This window comes from Orcinus orca, chromosome 5 (genome assembly GCF_937001465.1).
Source record: "Orcinus orca chromosome 5, mOrcOrc1.1, whole genome shotgun sequence".
In the NCBI taxonomy this organism is placed as follows: domain Eukaryota; kingdom Metazoa; phylum Chordata; class Mammalia; order Artiodactyla; family Delphinidae; genus Orcinus; species Orcinus orca.
In genome coordinates, this window is record NC_064563.1 from 147168169 (window position 1) to 147193898 (window position 25730).

The 25730-nt window shown below is 55.1% G+C and overlaps 1 protein-coding gene and 1 long non-coding RNA gene across 4 annotated transcripts in view; both read left to right on the top strand.

Moving 5' to 3' along the window:
• AGPAT3 (1-acylglycerol-3-phosphate O-acyltransferase 3) overlaps positions 1–25716 on the top strand; it is a 107062-nt gene extending 81346 nt beyond the window's left edge. The window contains exons 8-10 of one of the 3 annotated variants that reach the window (XM_004264606.4): positions 3118–3193; positions 8607–8805; positions 9441–11775. In XM_004264606.4, coding sequence (XP_004264654.1) covers positions 3118–3193; positions 8607–8805; positions 9441–9529 — 364 coding nt within the window. In that variant the 3' untranslated portion in view covers positions 9530–11775. Of the gene's footprint in view, positions 1–3117; positions 3194–8606; positions 9401–9440; positions 11776–25149 lie in introns of those variants that run through there. The other 2 variants (XM_049710401.1, XM_033418422.2) reach the window with 2 other exon arrangements.
• On the top strand, positions 16551–19639 carry LOC125964523 (uncharacterized). The gene is made up of 2 exons (XR_007477616.1): positions 16551–18237; positions 18398–19639. It is a non-coding gene; the product is annotated as an uncharacterized LOC125964523 (long non-coding RNA).
• Positions 25717–25730: the final 14 nt, after the last annotated feature.

The window sequence follows — 25730 nt, forward strand, 5'->3', positions numbered from 1 at the left end:
TCCAGGCCTAATTCCAGGCAGGCCTTCCGGGTCCACGTGTTGTCTGGGTCATCCTGTTTGAACTCGCCAGTCTCCTGTTTCACTCACATGTGCCCAGAAAGGCAGGACATTCCTGTGTGTATAAACCACATAGCCCCGTCCCTGTGTCGGCCCCGTGTCGGCCACTGACTGCCACCGACTTGGTGTCCATCCTGGTTACTCTGACCCAAGGAGGCTCTGACCGGCCCTCTTTCTTGAGAGCTTGAGCCAGGACAAGTTTAAAAAAAAATACCACTCAGTTCTGCTGCCCCAGTGTAGGAAGTTTCCAGGAATAATTTTGTGAAGATAAACAGGAAGCTGGGTGGCTTTTTCCCTCTGACGTTCACAGAGGACTAGCTCAAAGTCGCTGTAGGGTCTCTTATTCCATCCCGGGATCAAGGGAGAGCCCAGGACCCTTGCCCTTAGCTCTCTAGAACCCCTGGCCGGGGGCTGACCACTGGTGGCCAACAGGGAACGGGTGATTTTTCTGGGGCCCTGGATGGTCCCGGTCATCCTCACGGGAGCCCTCAGAGGCAGACCCTGCTCTTGTCCCTGGCTAGGAGGGCTCTGGCAGCCTTAAAGGCCGTCCGTGATCAGAGCTGGTAGGTGGCAGAGCTGGGGGAGCCCGCCTGGTCCAGCTGCAGGCCAATGCTCACACCACCCTCCAGGCTATAGCGCCCCTCCACGTGGGCACCCAGCTCCAGCTGGAGAGGAGTGGTGCTTTAATCTGCTCGTTTTCCCCTTTGTTGCAGAAAATGTGAGGCTATATTTCACCCAATCGTATCTTAATAAATATATTCTTAGAATTTCTAAAAGTTTCAACTTATTGTTTTGTATTACCAAACGGGTGTCTTGAGTGAAAGCAATATCCCAGTGAGTCCAAAACATACCTGTGATCAAAGAAGACACGGTTCCCGTGACCCAGTGGAGTTGTGCCTCATTTCCCCGGGGGCCTGAGACTGGGCATGGCCGGGGCCTTGGGGATGGTGGCTTGAGGCTCTCCTGGGTCCATGCTGGCAGTTGGGTCCAGCGTCCTCAAAGTGGAGTCAACTCCAGGGTTGTATTTATGTTTTATCTCATCATTTAAAACTCTTATTTTATATATTTTGTCCTGCATATAACAGACATACAACAGAACCTATATGTGGTAATGTGAAATCAGGGGAGAACAGTCACGTGAGTTTGACACTTTGGGCCGTCATCCCTCTGTGGACAGACCCCTTCCAACTTCCTTTCCTTCCTGAGACGGCACCTGTGGCAAACCCTTCAAGCGCTACTTCTCACCGTGTATTCCTGGAGGTCCCCAGCACCTTTCGGGTCCACAGAGTTAAACTGTTTTGTTTACTAGGAGGTTCTAAGTCTTCTTCTCTCCTCTGAGCGTACAGCGGAGTCTCCCAGAGGCTGCGTGACATGTGGCCCAGCATTGCTCGGATGTCTGGTTGTGTGTGTGCTTGTAAAACTGGGAAGTTTTACAAGATGGATGGTAAAGATGGATCGGTATAACCCACAAAGTCCAAAGTTCTCAACTTTTAGAGACAAGAAGGTAGGGCTTTGGGCTTTTTCGTGGCGCAGTGGTTAAGAATCCTCCCGTCAATGCAGGGGACATGGGTTCGAGCCCTGGTCCGGGAAGATCCCACATGCAGCAGAGCAACTAAGCCCGTGCTGCACAACTACTGAGCCTGCACTCTAGAGCCCGCGAGCCACAACTACTGAGCCCATGCGCCACAACTACTGAGCCTGCACTCTAGAGCCCGTGCACCACAACTACTGAGTCCATGCACCACAACTACTGAGCCTGCACTCTAGAGCCTGCGTGCCACAACTACTGAGCCTGTGTGCCACAACTACTGAAGCCCACGCGCCTAGAGCCCGTGCTCCACAACAAAAGAAGCCACCATAATAAGCCTGTGCACCACAACTACTGAGCCTGCGCTCTAGAGCCCACGAGCCACAACTACTGAGCCCGTGCGCCACAACTACCGAGCCTGTGCGCCACAACTACTGAGCCTGCACTCTAGAGCCTGCGTGCCACAACTACTGAGCCTGTGCTCTAGAGCCCACGAGCCACAACTACTGAGCCCGTGCGCCACAACTACTGAGCCTGCACTCTAGAGCCCGCAGGCCACAACTACTGAAGCCTGCGCGCCTAGAGCCCGTGCTCCGCAACAAGAGAAGCCACTGGAATGAAAAGCACCACACCGAAGAGTAGCCCCTGCTCACCGCAACTAGAGAAAGCCCGCGCGCAGCAACGAAGACCCAACGCAGCCAAACATAAATAAATAAAAATAAATTTATTTTAAAAACCAAAAACGTTGGGATCCCTAAAAACATGGAGATTTGCCTCTGGCCGTGGCCTTTTCTCGTGGCTCTGCTCTCACCCTGGGCCCTCTGAGATGGGCAGCCAGCCCCCAGGATGACCGCGGTCCCTTGTTAAATTACTGTTGCTCACACGTGCGCTCAGCGGCCCCTTCTGGCGATCCCGAGGTACTACAGTTGCCGTAGAAAGCGGTCCTTGCCCTCCTTGTGTTACCGGGTGGACGCCTCCCCTCGTGGGGCTGGTAATTCAGCGGGCGACAGGGCTTGTACAGATGTCAGTGTCATCATTGACGCCAGCCGTTTGTTAATTGAGATTAAAGTTTCGAAATCTCTACTGCTTTTCATACTTGAAGCAAATGGATTTCATTTGTGAAACACAAACTCTTCTTTGCCTCATAACAGACACTCAGCTGTGGTCACTCCCAAAGAACAAACTATTAAGAAAGACCAAAACTGCTTAATGAACGGTCAGTTTTCCCAACGGAGCTGGGGGCGCAATCTGCTCAGCTCAGTGCTTCTGGGTGTCCCCGGGCGAGGCTTCCGCGCTCCCGGGCACACGAAGCACCTCCCGGCCCCTCCGTGGTTCCCTGCAGTCCCACCAGGCATGGGGGAATGCCCGAGAAGTTACTGTGATGTGTGTGTGTCTTTAGAAATTGAGAGTCAGATTTGAATAGAAAAGGCAGGGCTGACAAGTAACCCTGATGTATAATGATTTATTTTTCCTCTTTTCAGTTTGATGTCATCTGGTAATTCACTTTGCTTTCAATCTTCTTAATAAAACAGGAGATTTCCTCTGGAAGAGATCCCGCTGGATGAAAAGGAAGCGGCTCAGTGGCTTCATAAACTCTACCAGGAGAAGGTAAAGGCGCTCAGCTCTCCCCACACCCACCCTCTTCTCGGGGTCTCACGAAGAGGTTTCAGAGGGGCAGCTAACAGGGCAGGCAGGTAGCACATTGGCTTCCTCTGGAGACAGGAGTGCCGTGCCACTCTCAAATTCTTCTTTCCAATTCTCTTCTTCGTCTTTCATTTTTCCTAACTTTTGAGGAATTAACAAACTAGAGAAAAGTGTAATGGATATCATAATGCTTGTATAACCATTGGCAATAACATTTTATCACATATGTTTCATTTTTTCATGTAAAGAAATTAGACATATAACACGCATTATGTACGTGTGTATGTGTATATATATGATTTAATAGGTAAGGCACAATATAGATGATGGGACAGGCTTCTTATGATGACCCCACCCGGTCCCTCCTCCATCCCCCCCAACATGCCTCACCCCCGCCTTTATACTGTGTGTATAAAGTTTATTTTATACACACAAACAAACAGGACACTAGGTTATCATCTTCAGCAATAGGGGAGGCTTGGATAATCAGAAAGTCCTTCTAGTATAAAACACATATCCTTTTAGACGCATTGACAAGTGCTGAAGAAAGTAAGGGAAATCTCTAGGGAGCAAAAGAGGAGGTGGGACTGAAATCCAGGTGGGAAGGCTGTGAGCTGAAGCTCCAGGAGTTTGCTGGTCCACCCAACCTGAAGGCTTGAGTTTTAATGCCTACATGGAAGCAGAGAACAAAGATTTGACCTCACTTGGGGCTGGAAGTTGGAACTGAAGACCCTTATGAAGCTGGGACCCTCTGGGAGTTTTGCCCTCAGGTGGTTCAACTGGAAAATGTAACTGCCAGCATAGGAAGTGACTTTGAAGTTGCCTTTCCCCCCTTGGTCTCTAAAGTCTCCCTGGTAATTCATAATCACAACACTGTCCTCAAACAGCTGTGGGGATTGAAGTTATGCTAACAGCATAGCTCAAAGTATCCGCATAAAAAGTGGTTTTAGGTGAATCTCTCTAGAGCCCCTGAGAAAAGCACATGGAAAACTAGAAGAACACGACTCCAAACCTAAGCTGCCCGAGATTTCTTCAGAAAAATTCTGCTGGAGTTGCACGCATAACCAAAATCCACGATGGGCAAGTACAGCAGACAAACAGAAGAATTAAACCCGCCCGAAACTTCAGCTAATGGAACTACCAGGCAGACTCAAATCAGTATGTTTGAAATGATTAAGCAAAAAAGAAGGGATTGAAAACAGAAGAACAAGACCGATTAAAAAATGAGACAGCTTTGAGAAAAACCAGGTAAAATGTGTAGGCATGAGAAATCTACTAACTGAGGGCAAAATCTTAGTTAACAGATGAGATACAGCTGAAGAGATAATTAGTGAGCTGGCAGGTTTTGAGGACGTCACTCAGAATGCAGCACAGAGGAAGCGAAAATGTAAAAAGGAAGTTTAAAAGATCTAGAGGATAAACAGAGGTCCAGAATGTAACAATTAGGGAGTCCAGAGGAGAAGGTGGGAAGAATGGTGAAGAGCAGTTGTCAGAGATGACCATAAAACTTCTAGAATTGGGGCTCCCCTGGGGGCGCAGTGGTTGAGAGTCCGCCTGCCAATGCAGGGGACGCAGGTTCGTGCCCCGGTCCGGGAAGATCCCACATGCCGCGGAGCGGCTGGGCCCGTGAGCCATGGCCGCTGGGCCTGCATGTCAGGAGCCTGTGCTCCGCAACGGGAGAGGCCACAACAGTGGGAGGCCCGCGTGCCGCAAAAAAAAAAAAAAACTTCTAGAATTGATGAACATGGGTTTCGTCAGCTTCAAGAAACCCAAGTCTGGAATAGGATAGATACAAAGAATGTATACAGTGTACATATATGTGTGTACACGTATGCACACATATACATTATACAAACATACACAAGATAGAGTAAACCCAGAGAGAGAACAAAGAAAGTAAAAATAGCATAAGTTATTGAAGCACAAAGCAAAGCTACAAAAGAGTGAATCTACTGCACCAAAAGCTTTTCTTTAAAAATATTAATAAAATAGAAAGCCTTGGGCAAGACTGACCAATTAAAAAAGAGTGCCGGCATTAATGGGAACAAAAACGGTGACACAACCAAAGAGCAAGGAGTGAAAGTGGTATGAGCAGTATGACAACTTTATGCTCCTACATTTGAAAACTTGGATGAGATGTGTGATTTCCAAGAACAATAGAACTCTCCAGAAGAAAAGGAAACCTAAATAAAAAGGAATAGAGTGTGTGTGCTTCACATGGTGGATGCGCAGAAAGACGTTGTGTGCACGAGGCTGCAGAAGAGAACGCATCTCTGGATCAGGGTCAAGTTTTAAAAGTTTGAAGGGACTTCCCTGGTGGTCCAGTGGTTAAGAATCCACCTTCCAATGCAGGGGACGTGGGTTCGATCCCTGGTCGGGGAACTAAGATCCCACATACTGCGGGGAAACTAAGCCTGTGTGCTGCAACTACTGAGCCCACGGCGCTCTGGAGCACATGCGCCACAACTAGAGAGAAGCCTGTGCGCTGCTACGAGAGATCCCACGTGTCACAGCTAAGACCCAACGCAGCCAAATAAATAAATATTTTGTAAAAAAAGTTTGAAACTCTTACAAAGAGTGACATTTGCAATCAACAGTATTTGTTTAGCAGGAAATGAGAAATAACCCAGAAGTGCATTATTAGGAAATAGATACGTTATGCATGTGTATTCATTTACCTGTGAGTCAGTTAAAATGAATGAACTGCACATTATCAATCTAAATGAATCTTGAGAAAGTAGGTGTAAAGGAAAGCAGATTGCAACAGGCGTATAATGTGATGCTATTCTCAGAAAATCACCCAGCGCAGGCGCAGTACCGTGCATTAGCGTAGAGGTACCTGCGCACAGGGGTGCAGGTGTAAGCCCTTCCTGGGGATGGAGACCACCAGCTGAGTGTGATGACTCCTGGCGGGGATGGACCACAGGCCTTGTCTTCATCTCTAAGGGTTACTTTCTAAAACAACCTGATGCAAATACAACAAGTGACAGGTTTTGACATAACTGATTTATTTGGGTATTTTCTATTATTTGCTATGTTTTTCCATAATATTGAAACATATACATTTTTTATCGCTTTTCATGTCACTTATATTGTAATTTGCATCAGGGACCGCACTGTGTGTCACGTTCTCCCGTTCTGTTTTTAGTGACCATTGTCTGTTACATCTTTCAGCGTTGACGTAGCTTTAATTCACCCCTTTAGATGCTGTGCTCCACTGTGTGTGTTTCCCATGTGATGACGCCCCATTTTGGCTAGTCGTCTTCCTACCTGTGAACACTTATGAACTATTTATGAACTTTCTGCTGTTCCCCACGCGGCAGGGCACGTGTGGGAGCGTTTCTGCCAGATGTTAACGCTGTGACTGGTGGTAGGAGGCTCTGGTCCCTTGTGAAATGTCTCTAAGTTGTGCTTCAAAGAGCCTGCCCGTTATGTCCCCAGCCGAGCACGAGAAGCCCTTTCTCCCCGTCTTGTGAGTAGGGGGTCTGCACCGCGTTCGGCCCCATTGCCCCCTGCCAGGGAATACGCAGACCCTGAAGCAGCCAAACTGGGTGCTCTGGTCCTGCTGTAACACACGTGCTTCCGGAGACACTGACGCCTCTGGTCACTTACCAGTGAGCTCCGGTCGTAACGTGGAAACAGACCTCGGTGTCACCAAAGGGCCTTGAAGGTCATTCCAGACAGTTTCCCCATTTTGCAGATGTGGGAACTAAGGTCCTGAGGAGGAGGTGACTATCCTCTGGGTGGAACTGTCCCCAGGTCTCCCGGCCTCTGCCCCCCCGCTATGCTCCCCCATGCTTGCTGTGCTTACCAAGCGGGGTCGGTGAAGGAAAGGGGCCTGTAATGACAGAGGGCCTGGAGCCCCCGAGGGCTGGGGTGAGGGAGGGACTGGAAAACGGTAAGGGAGGCTGGAGGTGTTGATGGTTTAGGTGGGGTCAGTTTCTCTAAAGTTCCACAATAAGCACATTCAACAGAGGTTAGAAAGAGGAAAGAGGAGATTGGTGAAGCAAGGCGTCAGGGTTAGGAGAAAGGACGTGATGTCTGAGTGACACAAGCAGCAGTGTGTGTGGCAGGTCCCTCCCCAGGAGAGCGGGTGTGTGTGTGTGTGTTTTATTCAGGTGATCAAAAGGTCTGTCACAAACTTGGTGCAAATCTGTAAGCACAGTGGACTCTCCTGCGGGGCTAGGTCCTGCCTTCTTGTCTCTGGGTGGCCTCCGGGCCCCATTCACCTGACCCGTGAGCTCGCCGAGAGCCCCAGGGCGCCCCTGCTTCCCCCGCCCCCCCCCCCCTCCGCCCACTGACAGGTGCTCCGGGAGCAGAAGAAAGGCGTGGCCCGTCTGCGTGGGGCAGGTGGCCAGAGCAGAGCTGGCCGAGCGAGCGGGCTTGAAGATGTTCTGGGGCTGCACGGGGGAGGGCCTTCTGGTGGGGGCTCATGTGGTCGCCCAGAGGGTACACACGGGCATAAGGGTCGCAGTGGCTCCTGACCGCACAGCACCTGCGGCGCCTGCCCCGTGCCCCGCCGACCAGCAGGGACAGTTGGTGCCTGACCACAAGCTGGAAGAGGCTGCGGGGCTGGGTGTTTGTTAATCCCCCTGCCCTGTTTTTATGTAATACACAACACAGCTGTAGAAAGCTAAATGCAGAAAATAAAATAGAAAAAAAATGAGGACAGGTGAGATTTACTCCCCGGGTAACTCAGATCGTGTGGGTATGCATCTTTCCAGACTCCGTCCTAGACAAATACGTAGGCGTACATATTTCCACTTGAGCGGAATTGCGTGGCACTTAACTTCTTTCAGAAAACAAACTATCGTGAGTGTATCTCCTTGTTAGCATGTGACGTGTCGTGGCCACAGAGAAATCTATGTCAGCGTCGCAGTTTCTCAGGCAGCTGGTGCTCGGTGTTGAGCGTGTGTCCCGTTTCCCTGTTGAGGGTGCTCTCATGTCCTCACCCGGTCCTCTGTCCTCCCATCATTAGCCACCAGGACACGGAGGAAGGAGAGGTTAAATAGCTTTCTGTGGGTGATAAAACCAGCGGGGGGTGACGCCAGGCCGTTGGACTCCCAGCAGGTGGTGGCCGCCACCCTCGCCCTGGAGATGTCACAGGAGACAGTGAGGGGCCGGCCGACACCGCAGTCCTGGGTGTTGAAGGTGCGTGTCGCGCACCAGGCACTGGCTGATAATTTTCCTAGGAAAGCTGCCCTGTCGAAGGGTTTGTATTTTTCAAGCTTTCGGTAGAGGCCACCGAGGTTCTCCACGAAGGTCATGCGAACTGCATCTCCCACCCGCAGCCTGCATGGCCCGTCCACTTTATTTATAGGTCGAGTCCCTTTTCACTGTGGGGTTGTAACAACAGCACACCGGTCGACTGTTTCAGGATGCGCTGCAGGAGATGTATAACCAGAAAGGCGTGTTTCCGGGGGAGCAGTTCAAACCCGCCCGGCGGCCGTGGACACTCCTGAACTTCCTCTTCTGGGCCACACTTCTCCTGTCTCCTCTCTTCAGTTTTGTCTTAGGCGTCTTTGCCAGTGGGTCTCCTCTTCTGATCCTGACGTTCCTGGGGTTTGTCGGGGCAGGTAATGCACGGGCGCGACGGCGCGGCTTGAGGTTGGGAGTCTTCCATGTGCCGGCTGCGGCGCCCAGGCCTGGAGATGGTCACCTGGGAGCTGGGATGCAACCTGAGCCTTGCCGGCCTCAGAGAGCTGCTCTGGCCACTGAGCCACAGGGCCGTGAAGGCCACAGCCAGATTCCAGGGCCATCTGTCCAGAAAGCTGGCCGGCCATCCGCCCGCCTGGCATCTCCTTCTAAGAGCTGTGTGGGGAGGGCCTGGGCCACCGGTTTGAGCTCGGGCAGTTAGGGGCGTGGGCTGGTGTGATGGGCTGAGGTTCCCAGGACGCTTTCGAGGCCCTGCAGCCCTGAGTGCACTGCTGGGCACCCGGTCCGTCGGGCACCTGGCTGGGCACTACGGCCCTCAGCCCTGGCTGAGAACTGCACCCCGCAGCGGGCGCACACTCCCCCGGGCTGGTGGGGGAGCAGAGCTGGCCGCCTCCCGGGACAGGCTGAGTGGGCAGGGCAGGGGGGGTGGAGGAGGGGTGAAGGCCGGCCTGCCCCCCCCCCAGGGAAGTCTGAGGCCGAAGGTCCGCCCGCCCCCATGACGATGTTTCCAGTTTGCCAGCAATCGGTCTAACCTCACCTGTTTCCTATTTTAAAGCTTCCTTTGGAGTCCGCCGACTGATAGGAGTGACTGAGATAGAGAAAGGCTCCAGCTATGGAAACCAAGAATTTAAGAAAAAGGAATAATGAACGGCTGTGACTGAACACACACACACCTGACCGTGGTATCCAATTAACTCAATTAAAAACAACAACACACACAGAGCGGGGGTGGGAAAAAAAGACACTTAGAAACTATTTTTCTTATTAACTGGTGACTAATACTGACCAATAAAACTTGAGCCAAGAGCAAAGCAGTCGGAAGGCCTGCAGATGGAGACAGACGCCAGCCTCGCACCTGCGCGTCCGCTGCCGGCAGAGCGGCGCGGGGGACCCGCTCCCGGGACAACGGGTGTCGCCGCTGCTCCCGGGACAACGGGTGTCGCCGCTGCTCCCGGGACAACGGGTGTCGCCGCTGCCGTCTCTCTAGAGCTCTGCCTGACAGGGAACTTTTGGATGCTTTCTCTTCTCACACTTAGATCCAGTTTTTGGTTTTTATCCGTTATCTCGGGAGTTTCCCCCTGCCCCTCGCCTCCTCCCCTGTTCTCCCTGCAAACTCTCTTCCCCCGTCGCCCCCGGGACGGTGTGCGCGGGTCCCGGCGTCCCCAGAGCACCCGCCGGTCCCGACCTGCTGGCACCTCGAGTCCAGGCGATGGGGGCGGGGCCTGGGGACGTCCCCTCGGCGATAAGCACACTGGGCGGGGCTGGCGGCGGGACACGCCCCCTGGTCGTTTCCGGAGCGTCCTCGCGCTTCCCACCTAAGCCTGCCTGACACACCTTAAATCGGTTTTAAAGCCAGTGGAGCCCGAGAACGCGGTGAGATGTCGAGTCCTTCCCGTGCCTGGAGCTCAGCTCCTCTGTCCCACCCGGTCACCCCGCCGGGTGCAGGGCGGCCCCCTCCCCAGCCGGCCGGAGCCGGGGAGACCTCCGCCCGCAGCCCGCAGGACTGTTGGATTTTTGAAAAGGCAGTGTCACCATCATCCTGTCTTCTAAAGGAGACTGTTAACACGGAGCTTTTAGAGCTTTTATTTTCACAGTTGATCTGTTGATGGCGCTCAACTTCCTGATGGAAGCTAGAGGTGGTGAGCCTTCCCCTCCGCTGCCACCCCCCTTCCGAGCAGATGCACTTGTCCTGGGGGAGGGTGACCGGAGTGCCCTGACCTCGTCCCCTTCAGCCTGCTGCCCTGGTGGGAGCCGTTTCTTCCTCAGAGGGAGGTATTTCGTGCGCGTTTGGCCAATGGCCTGGCCGGGCTGCTGGGCAGAGTGGGGGGACTGGGACGCCCTCCCCGCTCCCGCTGGAGCCCCGCACTCCGCCAGGCCATTCCACCGTCACCCTGCCTGCATCGGACTTTCGTCTTAAACGTTCAACTTGGTTTTTTTAAGTCACATTCCCCTCATCTTTTTTAGCAAGGGAAAGAAAAATAATGGGTGTTATCTCTGATAATACTGTAACCAGCGTTCAGGATAGAGGCAGGTTGAATTTTCTAGGGGAAAAGATGGAAGCAAGAGGCATGGAAAACAGTATAAACTAAACTGGAACAATGCATTGGCCCTAAGTATGCATTCTGGGAGACTTATGGAAACAGCATATACCCTTCATAATGACACTACTGAATTGTGCATGGTGACCTTGGTGAAGGGACCAAGGTCACAGGGAAGCGAATCACAGTTCTGGGCTCGCTCATGAGTGGTAGTGAGTGCACACAAGTCCTCGTGAGGTTGAAAGACAGCTTTGAAGTGCTTTCTCAGAAGAGAGCTTCCCTCTGCCACAAAGCACGTCTCCCCCTTCCCTTGGAGCCCAACCGAGCAGGGGGGCTGCGGTGAGCGGCTGCCTTCGATCTTACTTTTCCTCACACAGTATACTGCTCGTCTGTCTCTGTGTGTTTATGTCATTTGCTAATTCACTAATCCCTAAAAATCTTAAAGGAAAAAGTTGAAGGGTACTACCGTGAAGGCATATTACCTGGAAGATGCAAATTTAGGTCTTTTACCATTGAATTAATAGTTCTTGCTTCCCAGCTACGTTCCCTCCCCTTGAAATTAGTACACAATGTGTAAATTCTATATTGAGTCAGTGAGGAGCTGTGAAGACTCCTAGATGAATGGAGATTGAGACCACGTGTAGGTTTTAAATCTCAGTGACTTCCTTCTGATTTAACAAAGATTAGCTTGTGCATTCGAATACCAAGCCCTCTGAGAGCAATAAAAACTACACCATGAATGTTTGGGTTTTTTTTTTTTTTTTTTTGGAGGGTGGATTTTGCTTTTCATGCACTTCGGAAGGGAAGGGGAGGCTCCTTTCATTTTTTAAATTAATAAATCTCAGAACAGTGTTTTTCTTATTTCTTTTCCTTTACCCCCTTTTGTTTCTGATGTTACCATTGTCCAAATTCAGGCTGGATGTTGGGACAGTCGTGCTTGTCATAGTCCGGGAGGGTGTGCTCTAGATTGAAGTCGTTGGCAGCCTACACGCTAGGCCCTGGGTTGGGCGGGGCAAGGAATTTCTGTGGTGTTTGCTGACCTCTCTGCAGGGGCAGCCTCCAGGGCCAGCCCCCCTCCCACTGGAGATATACAAAGGGCGGGGCCCCAGGCCTTGGGCCCCTCCCACAAGTGCCCGACAGGCTGAGTTCTGAGCCGGGATGCTGCTGGCCGGCGTGTTTCTCAGCTCAGGTCCCGGTGCCAGGTCTTTTGTCACCTGCACACGTATCCTGGTGCAGCCTGGCGAGTAGAGTTTGGCTTCTGGGCCCTCCCCGTGTGTCCAGCAGTCCCCTCTGGGAAGTTCCAGGGGGCTTCTAGGGTGCCTGTGGCATTTCATGGTAACCTTCTGACAGCTACCAGCACCTGGGGACTTTCTGGCCCCTCTCGGGGTCTTTGTGACAGCACTGAGCAGAGATGGCTTCACTCCTGCAGGTGAGCAGACACTGGGGAAAGGCTTACCTGGTCGGGGAGACCACTGACAAGAGTTTTAACCCCAAAGAAAGAAGTGATGCCGGTCATCCGGTCTTTGGTGACGGCGTACGGGATGCATGGCCCTGTCTGTCCACAGCCCCTGCCTGAGAAGCACAGAGTCAGGCTGAAGAGTGGTCTCTACACAAACCACTCAGCAATGACACAAATCAGCGGCGTGAACAGAACTTTCTTGCAAAGGCAGTGCAGGCATGATCGCCAGTCAGTTTGGAATCTCCACCCCGTTTGCCCCGTCCCCCCCGTGTGCACCGTGGTACACGCTCTTTGTCACACTAGTTACTGAGCACCGAAATCGATCTGGGGAGAAAGCGGTGCGTGCAGTCACGTGTAGGCCAAGAGCCGTCTCCAAGCTGTCCGTGCCCATGGGACCCCCATTTGTGTCAGATTTGGGGTGAAGAATAAGTATCTCTCTGCATGTTGCTTTGTCTCTGCCCAAGACACCTGTAGACAAGCCAGATAGAATCTTCTCAGCCCAACTGATTCTCAGCTGAATTGTCCGACCCTGTGTGTGAATTCGTGCTGCAAATTTCTCACCCACAGCTGCATGCAGCCCCGGCATGCGACACAGCGGGCAGTGGTGCCGCGTGGCTTTCAACCCTCTGCAGTGTAACCGGGCTTAGGGTTAAACCATGGGCCTGACGTGCCTACCTGCCTTCCGTCTGGAGACAGCATGTCCCCGGCCCACGTGTCTGCCCCTCTCTCTAGCAAGTTAGCTCCCAAAGCAAAGGCAAGCCTCTCCCCAGCACCTGGGCGTGGCCCATGGCGCCGGCCACACCCCGGCCACGGCCCTGCCTTGGTCCCACGAGGTGCTGCCGGGTGTGTGCAGATGTTCCTGCGGGTTCTGCATCCTTGCGTATCAGGGCCAGGACACGAAAATGCAGGGCGTGTTTTGGGTAGGAGATGTCACACTGCACTCTGCTTGACGGAAGGGGTGGACACACGTGAATTAAGTTCACCGCAGGCCTCAGCCACTAGCTAACTCGTTGGCAATGGTGGCGTTTCCCACAAAACGCTCTGGACATAAGAGCGCTTCGGGGAGCCCAGGAAATCACAGGGTGGCTGACACCTGGCAGCAGCCGCGTGTTCTTTTCAAAGACAATTGAATCACTTTAAAGTTTTAAGCTTTGTGATGACAAGTTCACTTGGAGTTTTCTTTTCCCATAAACTTTTCCGTTTCTTAACTTTTTGTTGCAAAAGTATTTTGGACAGAAGTTGAACTGTGAACGAGATGCTGAAATGCACTAAATTGTATTAAACTGGAGTTACTTGATACCATGAAGAAATGCATCTGATCTACTTGTATTTATTGTCTCAGAATTGTACGTGGTGACAATCAAATAATACTTGCCTAAACGCCGGGAAATTCACCTGGCTTCTTAATCATAAGGGTCGTCAGCAAGTACTGTAGCTGTAAATGAAAATATCTCTCTTTGGAAAATCACACCAACCATCGACTCAAATGTGTGGGACAGATGTCGGGGTTCTTTTTCTATTGTCGACCCTCTGCCGTACCTGACCGTTGGCCAGCTTCGAAGGGTGATACATTGTATGCAGGGTGCAAATGTATTATACGGACGCTTCCTTTTGTACACTTCATTTTTACAAATTTGCTACAGCTTTGTGTAGTTGAGGAGAGCGGTATTTTTGGTCTGTGGGAGCTTGTGGGGGGAGGGAGTGGGGGGAGCTATAACTTCGACTCTAAAAGCCTGTATCCCGTAAAACTGGCTGCATTTGCCGTGCGCTTGCGAAGGTCACTTTGTACGCAGGCGTGCTTGAGCCTGCCTGAGTGGCAGTATTTTCTAGATAAAATGCTGTGGGCATCATACTCGTTGATTAAAATTGCTGCTGTGAAAGAGGGGGATAAAATAACCCCGCTACAAGAAAAAGTGACTGACTGCCTCCTTCTGTCCCTTTGCTTCTGGTCTGCGGAGGGTTTTCCCAGGGAAGGAAAGGCCCTCCAGGCACATCCTGGCCCGCGGGGTCCTCGCCTGAACAGACCCTCCCGAGGCTGTCGTGAGGACACTTTCTGAGCCTTTCCATTTCATGTCAGTTGCTTTCGGAAGGGGAATCGAGAAGGAGAGCAACCGTCAGGCGGAAACAAGGGAGAAAAGTCTGTTGGTGCATAAAGCATGCTAAGTGACCCTCTGCCTAAAAACGGGTCTTAAAAGCCATCCAGGACTCAAGGTTTCCAAAGTAGGCATGTATATATCAAAAACTATTTTTTTGTAAAAACAAATGCATTCTGTGGAGAAAACCCAGGAACGCTTTTTCTTTATAAAGAAAAGAACTCTTGTCAGAACCAAGAGCTATTCCAGGGTCTGATTTGTCTGTCTTGTGAAAATAAATCGAGCTAAAAGAACCATGGTGTCACTTCTGCTCTGGGAACGGCCCCTGAGTATGTGCTTTTCTGCTCTGGGGCCGGTGCCGGCAGTGGGGATGGGCCCACGTCCGCCCTGAGACCTGGGAAAGCCGGGCTGGGACCGGCGCTCCTGGCGCGCACACGTCTACCCACGATGTAGCTTTAAAAATATATCCTGAATTCAGAGCATGCGAGTACCAGCACATGCCTACAGGCGCCCCCCCCCATACACACGTGTATTGGCACACACACACGCACACATACACACCCCAGGCAGCAACGGGAGAGCTTGGGGTGGTCATACAGGAACAGCCCCACTAGGAAATGGGATGACACCCCAGGCCTGCGCTGGGGGCTCGCCTCCCGTGTCTTCTCCCAGCGTGGAGCCTGAGAGCACAGCCTGGTCCAAGTGGCCGCCCAGCAGCGGGTCTGAAAGTGCTCCCCAAAGGCTGAACCCACAGTGGGGAGATGGAATTGTCCTGTGACAGCTCAGAGGAAGGGGGCGATGTTGCGTGCTCTGGGCTCCAGATCCACCAGGTGGTGGGGATAGTCCACCTACAGGAGCCCCGACATCCTGCCAGGGGTCAGAGACGCGGAGGGACTCCAAGTACTGTGAGGCCGGGGGCTGCGGGGCAGGGGTGCACTGTCTGAGAAGGCGCTGCTCGCCTGCCCCAGGGGTCCTCCGCTCCCCCCACCCCAAGCTCCTCAGGCATGGCTCAGGACCAGAAGACCTCTGGGACATAGTTGCCCCGCAGACGGTGCTAAAACATCACCACTTACTGGTGGAGGATTCCGCTGATGTCTGACGAAACGGTCGGTCCCACCTGCCCAGGACTTTGTAAGAAGGCTGACCCACTGGGCCAGCCCAAGGCCGTGGAAGGCAGGGCGGTGGCTGCCCCCCTGGGACTGTGCCATCCGGACACAACACGGAGCTGTGCTCCTGGGCTCAGGACGGACCTTCAGTGCCCGGAGTCAGCCGGGCAGGTAGGCGCTGTCGGCCACCCCTCCCCCTCAACCCCGTTTTCTGCGGCTCCAAACAGAAAATGGGGTTTGGGGCCAGCCTGCATCGGCTCCTTCTCCAGGGAGAGGTTTGGTGCAGAAGGAGGTGGGCGCTACGGGCCCCGGGGAGGCTCAGGGTTTGGGGGGGTGCGTCCGGCATGGGGCTGCCCCTGGGGTCACGCAGGACTCCGGGTTTGGAGAGGCGCCCGCCCTTGGGCGTGGGAGACACGTAGTCCAGACGCCCCTCCTCAGCCCCGCTGTTCCCCTGGGACACCCCGCACATCGCCAGTGTCCTTGGCGCCCCAACGGCGCTGAGTCAGGACAAGCGTAAGGAGAAGCGTTTCTTCGTGGCGGCTCAGTTTGCTGCACACTCTCCGGGACCCGATGACCCGCAGAGCTGCTGGGGGTGGAGGTGAAAGCACAGACGTGCCGTCCCTGCCAGCCCGCACGGCAGGCGCGCCGCAGAGTCCAGCCCTGCGCAGGGCCATCCGGAGTGGGGCTGACCCTTCTGTTGTTCCCACGCCCTGTCCCCAAGGAGGGAACCTCATTCTACTGTCCTGAACGCTTTTCCCACTTAGATTTGTTTTTTGGCTGCACCGCGTGGGATCTTAGTTCCCCGACCAGGGACTGAACCCACGCCCTCGGCAGCGAGAGCGCAGAGTGCTAACCACTGGACCGCCAGGGAAGCCCCCCCACTTAGACCTTTTGCAGTTCCTTTTCCAGTGTCCTTAGCGCGAGTGAATTCCGCCCTCTGTCACCACCACGTGTTAACAGATCAGCGCGTGGAATCTCCCGGGGAGACCTCCAGAAGGCTCCTCGCACTTGTAGGATGTAAGTGACCGGCGCGGCATCGCTGGGCGTTCTTCCTGCTCGTCCCAGAAAGGGCTGCTACCCCACCCCGGGCGGGCGCTGGACCATAGTCTGGAGGTCGAAGGCCGCCCTCCCCCAGGACACGGCAGCAGCCAGCAGAGCGGATGCCTCTCGGCCAGGACATCCGGGTCTCCAGGGTTGGGGGAAGCAGGGGGCCGGGAGACGGACCTTGGGTCTCAGCCAACAAATGGCTCCCGGGTGCCTCAGGCCTGCAGCACCCAGAGAAGCAGGAGAGCTGGCCTCGTGCCGGGCGTGCCTGGAGAGGCCTGTGCTGTCGGCTCCGTCCCAGCAGGAGACAGACAGAGACCCGCCCGCCCAGTCAGGAGGGGTTAATGGGGGGCCGCTCCCGGACACGGTGGTAGCCGGTCATCACTCAAAGGCGGCCAAGGCAGGTCTTCTTCCGCGACAGCTGCTGCGGGAGGGGGAGAGCCAGGGAGACCCGAGCCCTGCTCCCCACGCCAAGGCAGGAGGCTCCGGAAGGCTGGGCGCCCCAAAGGAAGGGCACAGGGCAGGGCTGGGGCCGTGAGGCCGGGCCACCCGGGCGAGCTAACTGGACGTGCCGGAGGCACCCTGCGGACAGGAGGCCGTGTTGTGCCTGGAGCGAGGGGCCCGGAGGGTAGGCCCTGACCTCCCCCGGGACAGGACGGGACGGGACGGGAAGGGGAGAGCGTGGGGCGCCCTGAGCGTTTGCTCCCTGGTCCTCAGGGCAACGGCGCGGGGCAGGGAGGTTTACGTCTGAAGGTGAAGGGCGGAGGATTTGTAATCACAAGCCGGCTAGAGAAACCGCCCTGAGAGGGGCTCTGGGGGGCCCCCGCCTATCGCCAGGCGGGGCTGGAACAGGCAGGGGCCAGCAGAGCAGGGTCAGGCTCACTGTGGGGTTTGGACAGAGCCCTTGGTCCCAGAGTCTGCAGTTCTCACCACCCTGCGGAAGGAGCTGGGGGACAAGGGCCGTCCTGCTAGCTGCCCCCTGGCGTGGCCCATAGGGGCACGGAGCCCCTGAAGCGGGGTCACCGGAGCTAGAGAGCAAAGGGAAGCCAACCTGCACAGAAGCTGCCAGAGGGAACTTGGGAAGGTCACAGCAGAGTGGGAAGGCGGGGAATTTCCAAGGGGCATCGCTGCACTACAGGGGAGGTCCCCCGCAGCACGCGTGGCCCGTGCTCTCACTCTCCCAGGGCCGTGCTGAGTCGCCCTAAAGGCCTGGAGCTCGGGGTGGGGCGTGGTTTGGAAAGGAAGCCCCAAGATGAACTTTGGGAAGGAAAAAGAGCTGAAGTGAAAACGAGGCGCCCCCAGCAAAGCAACCATGCAATCAACCGCTTGAAACAGACAGAAAGATGGACAGAATAGTGAAAAGAAGGCCCACGTGCCCGTCCCTAAACCGTGCAGCCTCGGGCGTCCTGCGCATCCTAGCCGGGGGCCCATCCGCGGTGATATCCGTGGGCCAGGCCGTGTTCTGGGCGCTGCACGTGTGGTAACTCGAATGTCACATCAAACCAGGAGGAAACACTGCCGCAGTAGGTGGCAGAGCTAGAGGGGCCGGGCTGTGGTATCCCGGGCCTGCAGCCCCTGCCTTCCACGGGATGGCTCTCAGGACGTCACCCAGGTGAGCGGAAGGGGGTCGCACTGAGGGGTCACCCTGCATTTTGCTGTCCTCATCCAGCGTTGCTGGGGGGACTCACGCAGGAGCTATGGTCCAGCGTTGCTGCCGTATCATGCTTCTTTGTGCGAACACGTCAGAGTCCATTTTCCTGTTGGACTCACAGGTGCACCATTTCTGGCTGCAGTGAATCTTCCGTCCACGTTTCTCTGCGCTCTGGTTCTGGTGCGAGACCCTCGGGCGTATGTTTGGGGCTGGAACGGCTACATCGAGGAGGAAGGAGGCCCTGCTTTCCCAGATCTTCCCTTTGTTCCCAACCCCCACCCATGGGTGTGCGGTCACAGGTCCACGGCGAGTGTAAGTGCTGCCCTTCAGGGGTGCGAGGGGTCCCGTGTGGTTCAGCCTACGCCTCCCTGACCACTGGGGGGGGGGGGGTCCAGCCCCAGCACATGCGTGTTAGCCGCGGGAGCTTCCTCTGCAGAAGTGTTGTAACTTCCCTCCCTTTTCGAATTTGTTGCTGGCCTTCTGTTTATTGATTCCTGGACTTTCTTTATATAAGTCGGCGGCACTCATTTTTTTGGTGGTGTTATTCATTACCAAAGTCTTCTCATTTCTGTTCGTTTTTTCCCTTTATTTTTGTGTCTTTTGATGCACAGAATTTTTGTCATTGAATGGAACTGAATGTATTCATCATTTCCTTTGTGGTTTGGGACACTGTGTGCCTTGCTAAGAAATCCGTTCCCTTCCTGAAGTCATAACTGATTCTCTCACACTGTATTTTGAAAATTGTAATGTTTAGCTTTGAACCGAAATCCACCTGGAACTGAATCTGGGGGATGGCAAATAGAAGTAAGTATCCTAGGGCTTCCCTGGTGGCGCAGTGGTTGAGAGTACTGCAAAAAAAAAAAAAAAAAAAAAAGAAGGAAGTATCCTATTTTATTTTACGTTTTCTGCCTGGGGAACAGGTCACCCCAGGACCATTTGAAGATCCTGCCCTTCCCCACTGGTCAGCAGGGCCCCCAGGGTCACCGCAGGCCTCCTGACGTGACGTGCGGGGTCTGCTTCTGGGCCCTTATCTCGTGCGGTTGGCCCACCGGCCCCGCGTTTCTGAAGGCTGTGGCGTCACAAGTGGTCCAGGCATCTGGTAAGGCAAGCCCTTGTTTTGTATTCTTCAAATTTTTCTTGGTTATTCAACAACCTTTATTCTTCCACGCGGATTTTAGAATCAGCTCCTCAGTACTATTTAAAAGCCCACGAAACCTGTTGGAACTTTCACTGGCACGAGGCTGGATGAACTCGGGAGGACCGCCGTTTCCAGCATCGATTCTTCCCGTGTGTGAACGTACTGTTCCTCCTCTCACGTAATCCTCTTTCGTGTCTTACAATAAAGTTTTATGATTTTTCCGTACAGGTGGTGCACACCTCTTGTTCAGAAGTACCGGCCACCCACTCTGGGCTCTAGAGTCTTATGTACGTCCCTTAAATCAAGCTCGCCACTTTTATCTTTGCAATTTTCTATATCCTTGCTCATTTCTACCTGATAATCTATCAGGAGGAGAAGGATGTTAAAATTCCGCACAAAGTTGGCGTTGTCCGTTTCTCCTTGAAGTTCTGTCCATTTTTGTTTTCTATTGCTTGGGGCCTAGGAATTTACAGTTGTTTTCTGGGTGAGCTGCTTTTTGCTCTAAATCTAATCTAATGTTAATATAGCTCCATATTACTTTTCTTGCCTAGTGTATAATTTTCCTTCCTTTTAACTGATCTGTGTCTTTATATATATATATATATATTTTTTTTTTTTTTTTTTTTTTTTTTTTTGCGGTACGCAGCCTCTCACTGTTGTGGCCTCTCCCGTTGCGGAGCACAGGCTCCGGACGCACAGGCCCAGCGGCCACGGCTCACGGGACCAGCCGCTCCGCAGCATGTGGGATCCTCCCGGACCGGGGCACGAACCCGCGTCCCCTGCATCGGCAGGCGGACTCCCAACCACTGTGCCACCAGAGAAGCCATCTTTCTTGTTTTTACCCCCGAAGTCACTGTTGCTATTTTCAGTGAGTTCCCATTTGCCTGGATTTCCCCGCATCTGCAGCTTCTGGGGTCCTCGGCCCTGTTTCATCTTAGGACCCCACCCTGGGCTCATTCTCCTCGAAACAAACCTTTGGGAACTTCCTTGAGTGGGCCCGGTGGTAGTAAATGTCTCAATTTTAGCTTTTCTGCAAATGTCTTTTATCTCATCCTGGTTTTGAGATGGGAGTTTTAGCTGTGCGGTAATTACAAGGCATCATTGCTTTCTCTCACTATTTTAAGACATTTTCCACTTTTCTTGCCGGGAGGTCAGTGGACAGGATCTTATCGTTCCCCCCCTCCACCCACCAGTTGCTAATCCGTCCTTTCTCTCTGTCTGATCTAAAATTCTCCCCGCTCTTTGTCTTCGCTGTCTGTAGCGGCACTAGAATATGTCTGAGCATGAATTTATTTCTATCTGGCTTGAAATTTGACTTGCCCCTTCCATCTGAGAATATAGTCTTTTATCAGTTCTAGAAATTTCTCAGCCATCCTTGTGCTTCACATATTGCCTCTGTCCCATTCCCTCTCACCTTCTCTCTGCAGCTCCAGCCAGGTGTGCTATACCTGCCTTTCCATTCCCAGGTCTCAGACCCTCTTTCCCGTGCTCCACCTCTGGGTCTCTGCACTGCATCGGGGCATTTCTGTCCATCTGTTGGTTTGCACATTCTCTCAGCAGCCGCATCTAGTCTGCTCTCTAAACTGTCCACCGAGTCTTAAAATTTACATTTTCATCACTATGTTTTTTAAAAGGGAAAAAACACTTCTCTTTTTCATATAGTATCACGTTTCCGCCTTGTGCTTTTGCTGTTCTTTCAACACTTGAAACATTTTGTACCCACGAAACCACGAATGGCTAAAAGACCCAGAGTCCCTGAGTTCTGGACATGCCCGTCCTCACCCAGCGCGCGCAGGGCCAGGCCGCTCTCCGGGAGGCGCCGCCTTCTTTGCTTACGAGGCCACTGGCGTGAGGAGCGCTAAGTGACCGGAGGTGGCCATAGCTTTGTTTCTGTGCAGTACTTAGTGTAACCCCCATGGAGCATCCTCCACGGTTCCCCCAAACCAGAACCTCTAATCCAACAGGATCTAAGGTCGCAGGGATGAGAAGCACACATTTCGCAAGTGGGTTTCTGGGATCGATGGTGAGAGGACCCAACCCTGCCCCCCACCGTGGGTCCCCGATGGCGTGTTACTGGGGAGTCTGGCTATGGGGAGACATGACTGTACATTCCGCTCTTGGCTAAATACATAGACCGTGTCCTGGAGCTTAACGTGTCGCTGAGCCTTGGCTCTGCAGGCCGTTTTCTGGGGCTGGCTGCCCTGGGGGATGGGGAACCAGTGACACAGCAGTGGTCCCTGTGGCCACAGCTCTTCTGCTGTGAAGTGAGTCCCCGGTCTGAGGCTGTGATGCGTGAGGTCTCCTGACTGTGAGCTCGGCACTTCAAGAACCCTTGGCTAGCAGAGCGGGCCCAGGCCCTGGGGGCAGGGGAGCAAGCCCCTGGCTGGAGCTGATGTCACCTCTGGTGGTGACGACTCACTGCCCTCTCCAGTGTGGATGGAGGTCTCCTGTCACCAACCTACCCCCAGCTGGCTGGTTGGGCGCCTTGGGAAAAAGGCCACTGTCATGGGCTCCGCATCCGTCTTCTGCTGGCGGGCTGGACGCTCGGCCACGTCATCCTCGGAGAGCGGGGGCACGAGCTGTCTCGTGCAGTGGCCAGTGAGCGAGATGCTGACGCCTGCCCGATGGCCCGATGAGCCATCTGTCCACCTGGCTTTTCTCTGCGATGGATGTTCTCTGTGGACGTTGGCAGGACACAGAGATCCACACGTGTTGTGCCGCCCCCTTAGACCAATCCACTTTCCCTAAGGCAACCCATGGTTGCCTTTCCCCCGAACCTTCTGGATCTGGTTTTCCGATTTTGCTGCTTCCAGGCAGCTGAGTAGTGAGTGAGCCAAGCCATTCATCGCTGCCCAGAAGTCCTCCCGTGGCATCACCTCAAGCCACCCCTCCCTCTGTCCAAAGGCACGGCGCAGCGATCTCTCTAATCTCTGCCCACTGGTCTTCAGGGCCACCTGCGTGGGCTGGGCTGCAGTCACTGGGCATGTTCCTTTGGCGCCATGATACGAGGCTGAGCCACTCGTGAATCAGACCCAGGATGCTCCCTCTAGTAGCGTCTTGGGACTTAGGGGACACCCCCAAGGGGCAAGGTGTGGCTGAGAGGGAGGTGTCAGGGTGACAGAGGTGACATGAGGGGCGGGACCACGGTCTGTGTAACTTCTTCGTGCTCAGGCTTGATACCAAACATCCCATTTCCATCTTGGGACAGACGCTGCTGCCCCTGCCCATCCTGTGACCCAGTGGTTTGAGAGCACCTAGCTTGGGAAGGACGGTTCCGGTCACACCTGACATTCCATGCTGAGGCCATCAGGATGTACCAGGACCCAAGACCCGCTTTGCAAACAGCGTTTAGTTCCCTGATGCAGAAGGCATGGCATCACTGCAGAATCCTAGGGTGCTGGGCTGCGACCTTCCTGTGGGGCTGTTCCCGCTGCCACCAGGGAGCTGAGTTTGGTGGAAGCATCCTCGACCACCATACTGACCGTGGAGGGCGGCCACCTGAGCTTCTCCACGACGGCAGGGCCCCAAGCTACTGCATCTCCTCTGCCTTAGTGGAGTGGGGGGGACCTCTGACCTTCCTCAGAACACTAGTCAGATGGCGGGTTCTCCAACCACACGTGTGAATCTGCTAGAACTCTTCACCTCCTGAGCCTCCAGGCCCCTCCTCCACGCCCTGCCCAGGCAGTGCTGGCATCTCCATGTGCTACAGGGCGTCACCATGGCCATGCCCCTGGGCAGCCCGTCCACAGCACGTCAGGAGCACCCCAGACACCCCACCCAGCACGCTGGTGATCCCGAGCTCTGGGGCACAGTGCCCAGCTCCGCAGCCTCTTCCCTCCCTGGCCTTACGCTCTGCACCCCTGCCCCTACTGTCCAGTCCCCCAAGGACCACTCCCACGCGGGAGCCAGACGGTGCACCGAAGCGAGCAGAGCCCGCGTTCCCCTGCTCAGGCCGGGCTCAGGCCAGGCTCGGGCCGGGCTCGGGCTGGGCTCGGGCCGGGCTCGGGCCGGGCTCGGGCCGGGCTCGGGCCGGGCTCGGGCCGGGCTCCGGCTGGGCTCCGGCAGGGCTCGGGCTGGGCTCCGGCTGGGCTCGGGCCGGGCTCGGGCCGGGCTCGGGCCGGGCTCAGGCTAGGCTCCGGCTGGGCTCCGGCTGGGCTCGGGCTGGGCTCGGGCTGGGCTCGGGCTGGGCTCAAGCTGGGCTCAGGCTACGCTCAGGCTGGGCTCGGGCCGGGCTCGGGCCGGGCTCGGACCGGGCTCGGGCTAGGTTCAGGCTACACTCAGGCTGGGCTCAGGCCTGGCCCTCGTGGCTGTTCTGGAATCAAGGACTGGTGGCAGCTGGGGGACGCCTGACTCAGGGAAGGCCTCTGCAGGCCTCCAGGGAAGGGTGGGTGCTCTCTCTCATACGGGAGAGGGAGGCTGCTTTGCCGGCCCAGAGCTCGGGGCAGCTTGGAGTTCACGACTTGCAGGCAGGTCTGGTGCGCTTTTCCCTCCGAAGTCTCGGGGTCCCATTCCCACCCCACGCCTTGTCGTCAGCACAGGAGACCCGTCAGAGTCGCGTGGCTAGATCGCCTTGAGGCGGTGCCTCTCTCGTGATTCAGGGACCAACCATCCCAGTGTTCCTGAGACTGTCCTGGTTCTAGCCCTGAAAGTCCCACATCCTCGGAAACAAACGCCTCGGTCATGGGCAGTTAGTCACCTGGGCCCGATTTTCAGGACAGGCCGATTACAAGTGGGGTGACTGACTGTCCAGGGACAGAACCCGAGAACCCCGCTGAGGGCCCGGGCCAGTGCGCTGCCTGAAACCAGAACTGGCCGGAACCATCGTCATTTAAATCAGGGAAGCATCTCATCACTAACACTATGTTCAAACAAGGGGAACCCGAGGACCCCAAGAGTAATTAAGAATTATCAAACGTGCAGGGAGTGAGACTGGTTAGTTCAGGAACCGAGGTTAGAGTCACCTGGGGGACTCGACTGTGTCCCGGGCGCAGCGTTCCTCGCACTCGTAACCTGATTTGCCAGCAAAGGTTGAGAAGTCATGTGGGGACGTGGACAGAGCGAGGATAGACACAGTGGCCTGTTTCTGGAGGGGTGAAACCACATCCTGCAGCCACCCAGGGCCCTCCTGGCACGCAGCTGGCGCGTCCGCGGCCACACAACCCGCTTGGGGATGGCCCAGACTAATGGCCACTTAAAAATGCATGACCTCGGCTCCGGCCAGGTGCTGGGTGGTGTTGGGAGGATGGATCCCTGAGGTCTCTCCCGAGGGCCCTGGAATCAGCACCTACGCCGCCTCCTGCCGCCTTCCCTTCGCTGCCCCCCCCCCCACCTGGGCAAATGCTGCCGCCCTGAGCTTTGTCACCGGCTTCTCTCATCTCAGGGGTGTCTGCCGAGCGAGTGGGTTTGAGGGTCTGCACGGGTACACGGCACCAGGACGGACCCCGGGCTGCCAGGGCTGGGGCTGCCGTTCGGCCCATTTCCCACCCAAGTGCACCAAGCGCGTCAAACATACCGTTTCCCATCCCGCCCCCAGCGGCTCCCAGCGAGTCCCAGCCTCAGGTTAGGCTGCAGGACCTGGCTCTGGCAATCCTGCAGGGCGCCAGGGTATGGGCCACCGTGTGGATTGGGGTTGCAGCTCCCAGGCCGGGGACGGAGGCTCCTCTCAGGTAGGAGCTGTCTCTGCATCTCTGCTTTCAGAGCGGCCCCTCTGGTCTGAGTCCAGCCTTCTCTTGCAGGACTTTGCCGTGACCAGCGCAGCCCAGAGCACCCTGCGGCCACCTCGTGGCTCCAGCCAGCCATGCCCTGCACCCAAGCCCAGCAGGTGGCGCCTTGTCTGAGTACTTAGTCATCACAGAGCAGAGCCCACTCTCATGGCGTTAGCTGCCAGTGATGGGAACCCTAACAGCGGCCTAAACAAGGAGGGAGTCATTTGCCCACAGTGAGAACAGAGCCAGGTCCGTGCTCACCTGCTCTGCAGCTTGACAAGGTCAGGGCCAGCGCGTCGTCTGTGCAGCCAGCGCAGGCTGGAGGGTAGCTGGACACATGCACACTTGGCCTGGCAGCGTCCACGGCAGAGGCCGTGACAGGCTGTGGGGTGTCAGCCGACCATCTCCCCAACGTGCACGGCCTCCCAGCACCTGTGTTCTCAGGAGGGCTGCCTGGAGGGAGTCTGAAGAGCCCAAAGGCCCCTAGGCTGGACCTCCACTGGTGGAAGTGAGTCCTGAGCAAACTGGCTGGCGAGGAATTTGGGAAGTGAGGGGCCCGTGGGCCCAGGACCCTCCAGTGAGTGACAGCAGGAAGTGAGAAAGGCCGGGTG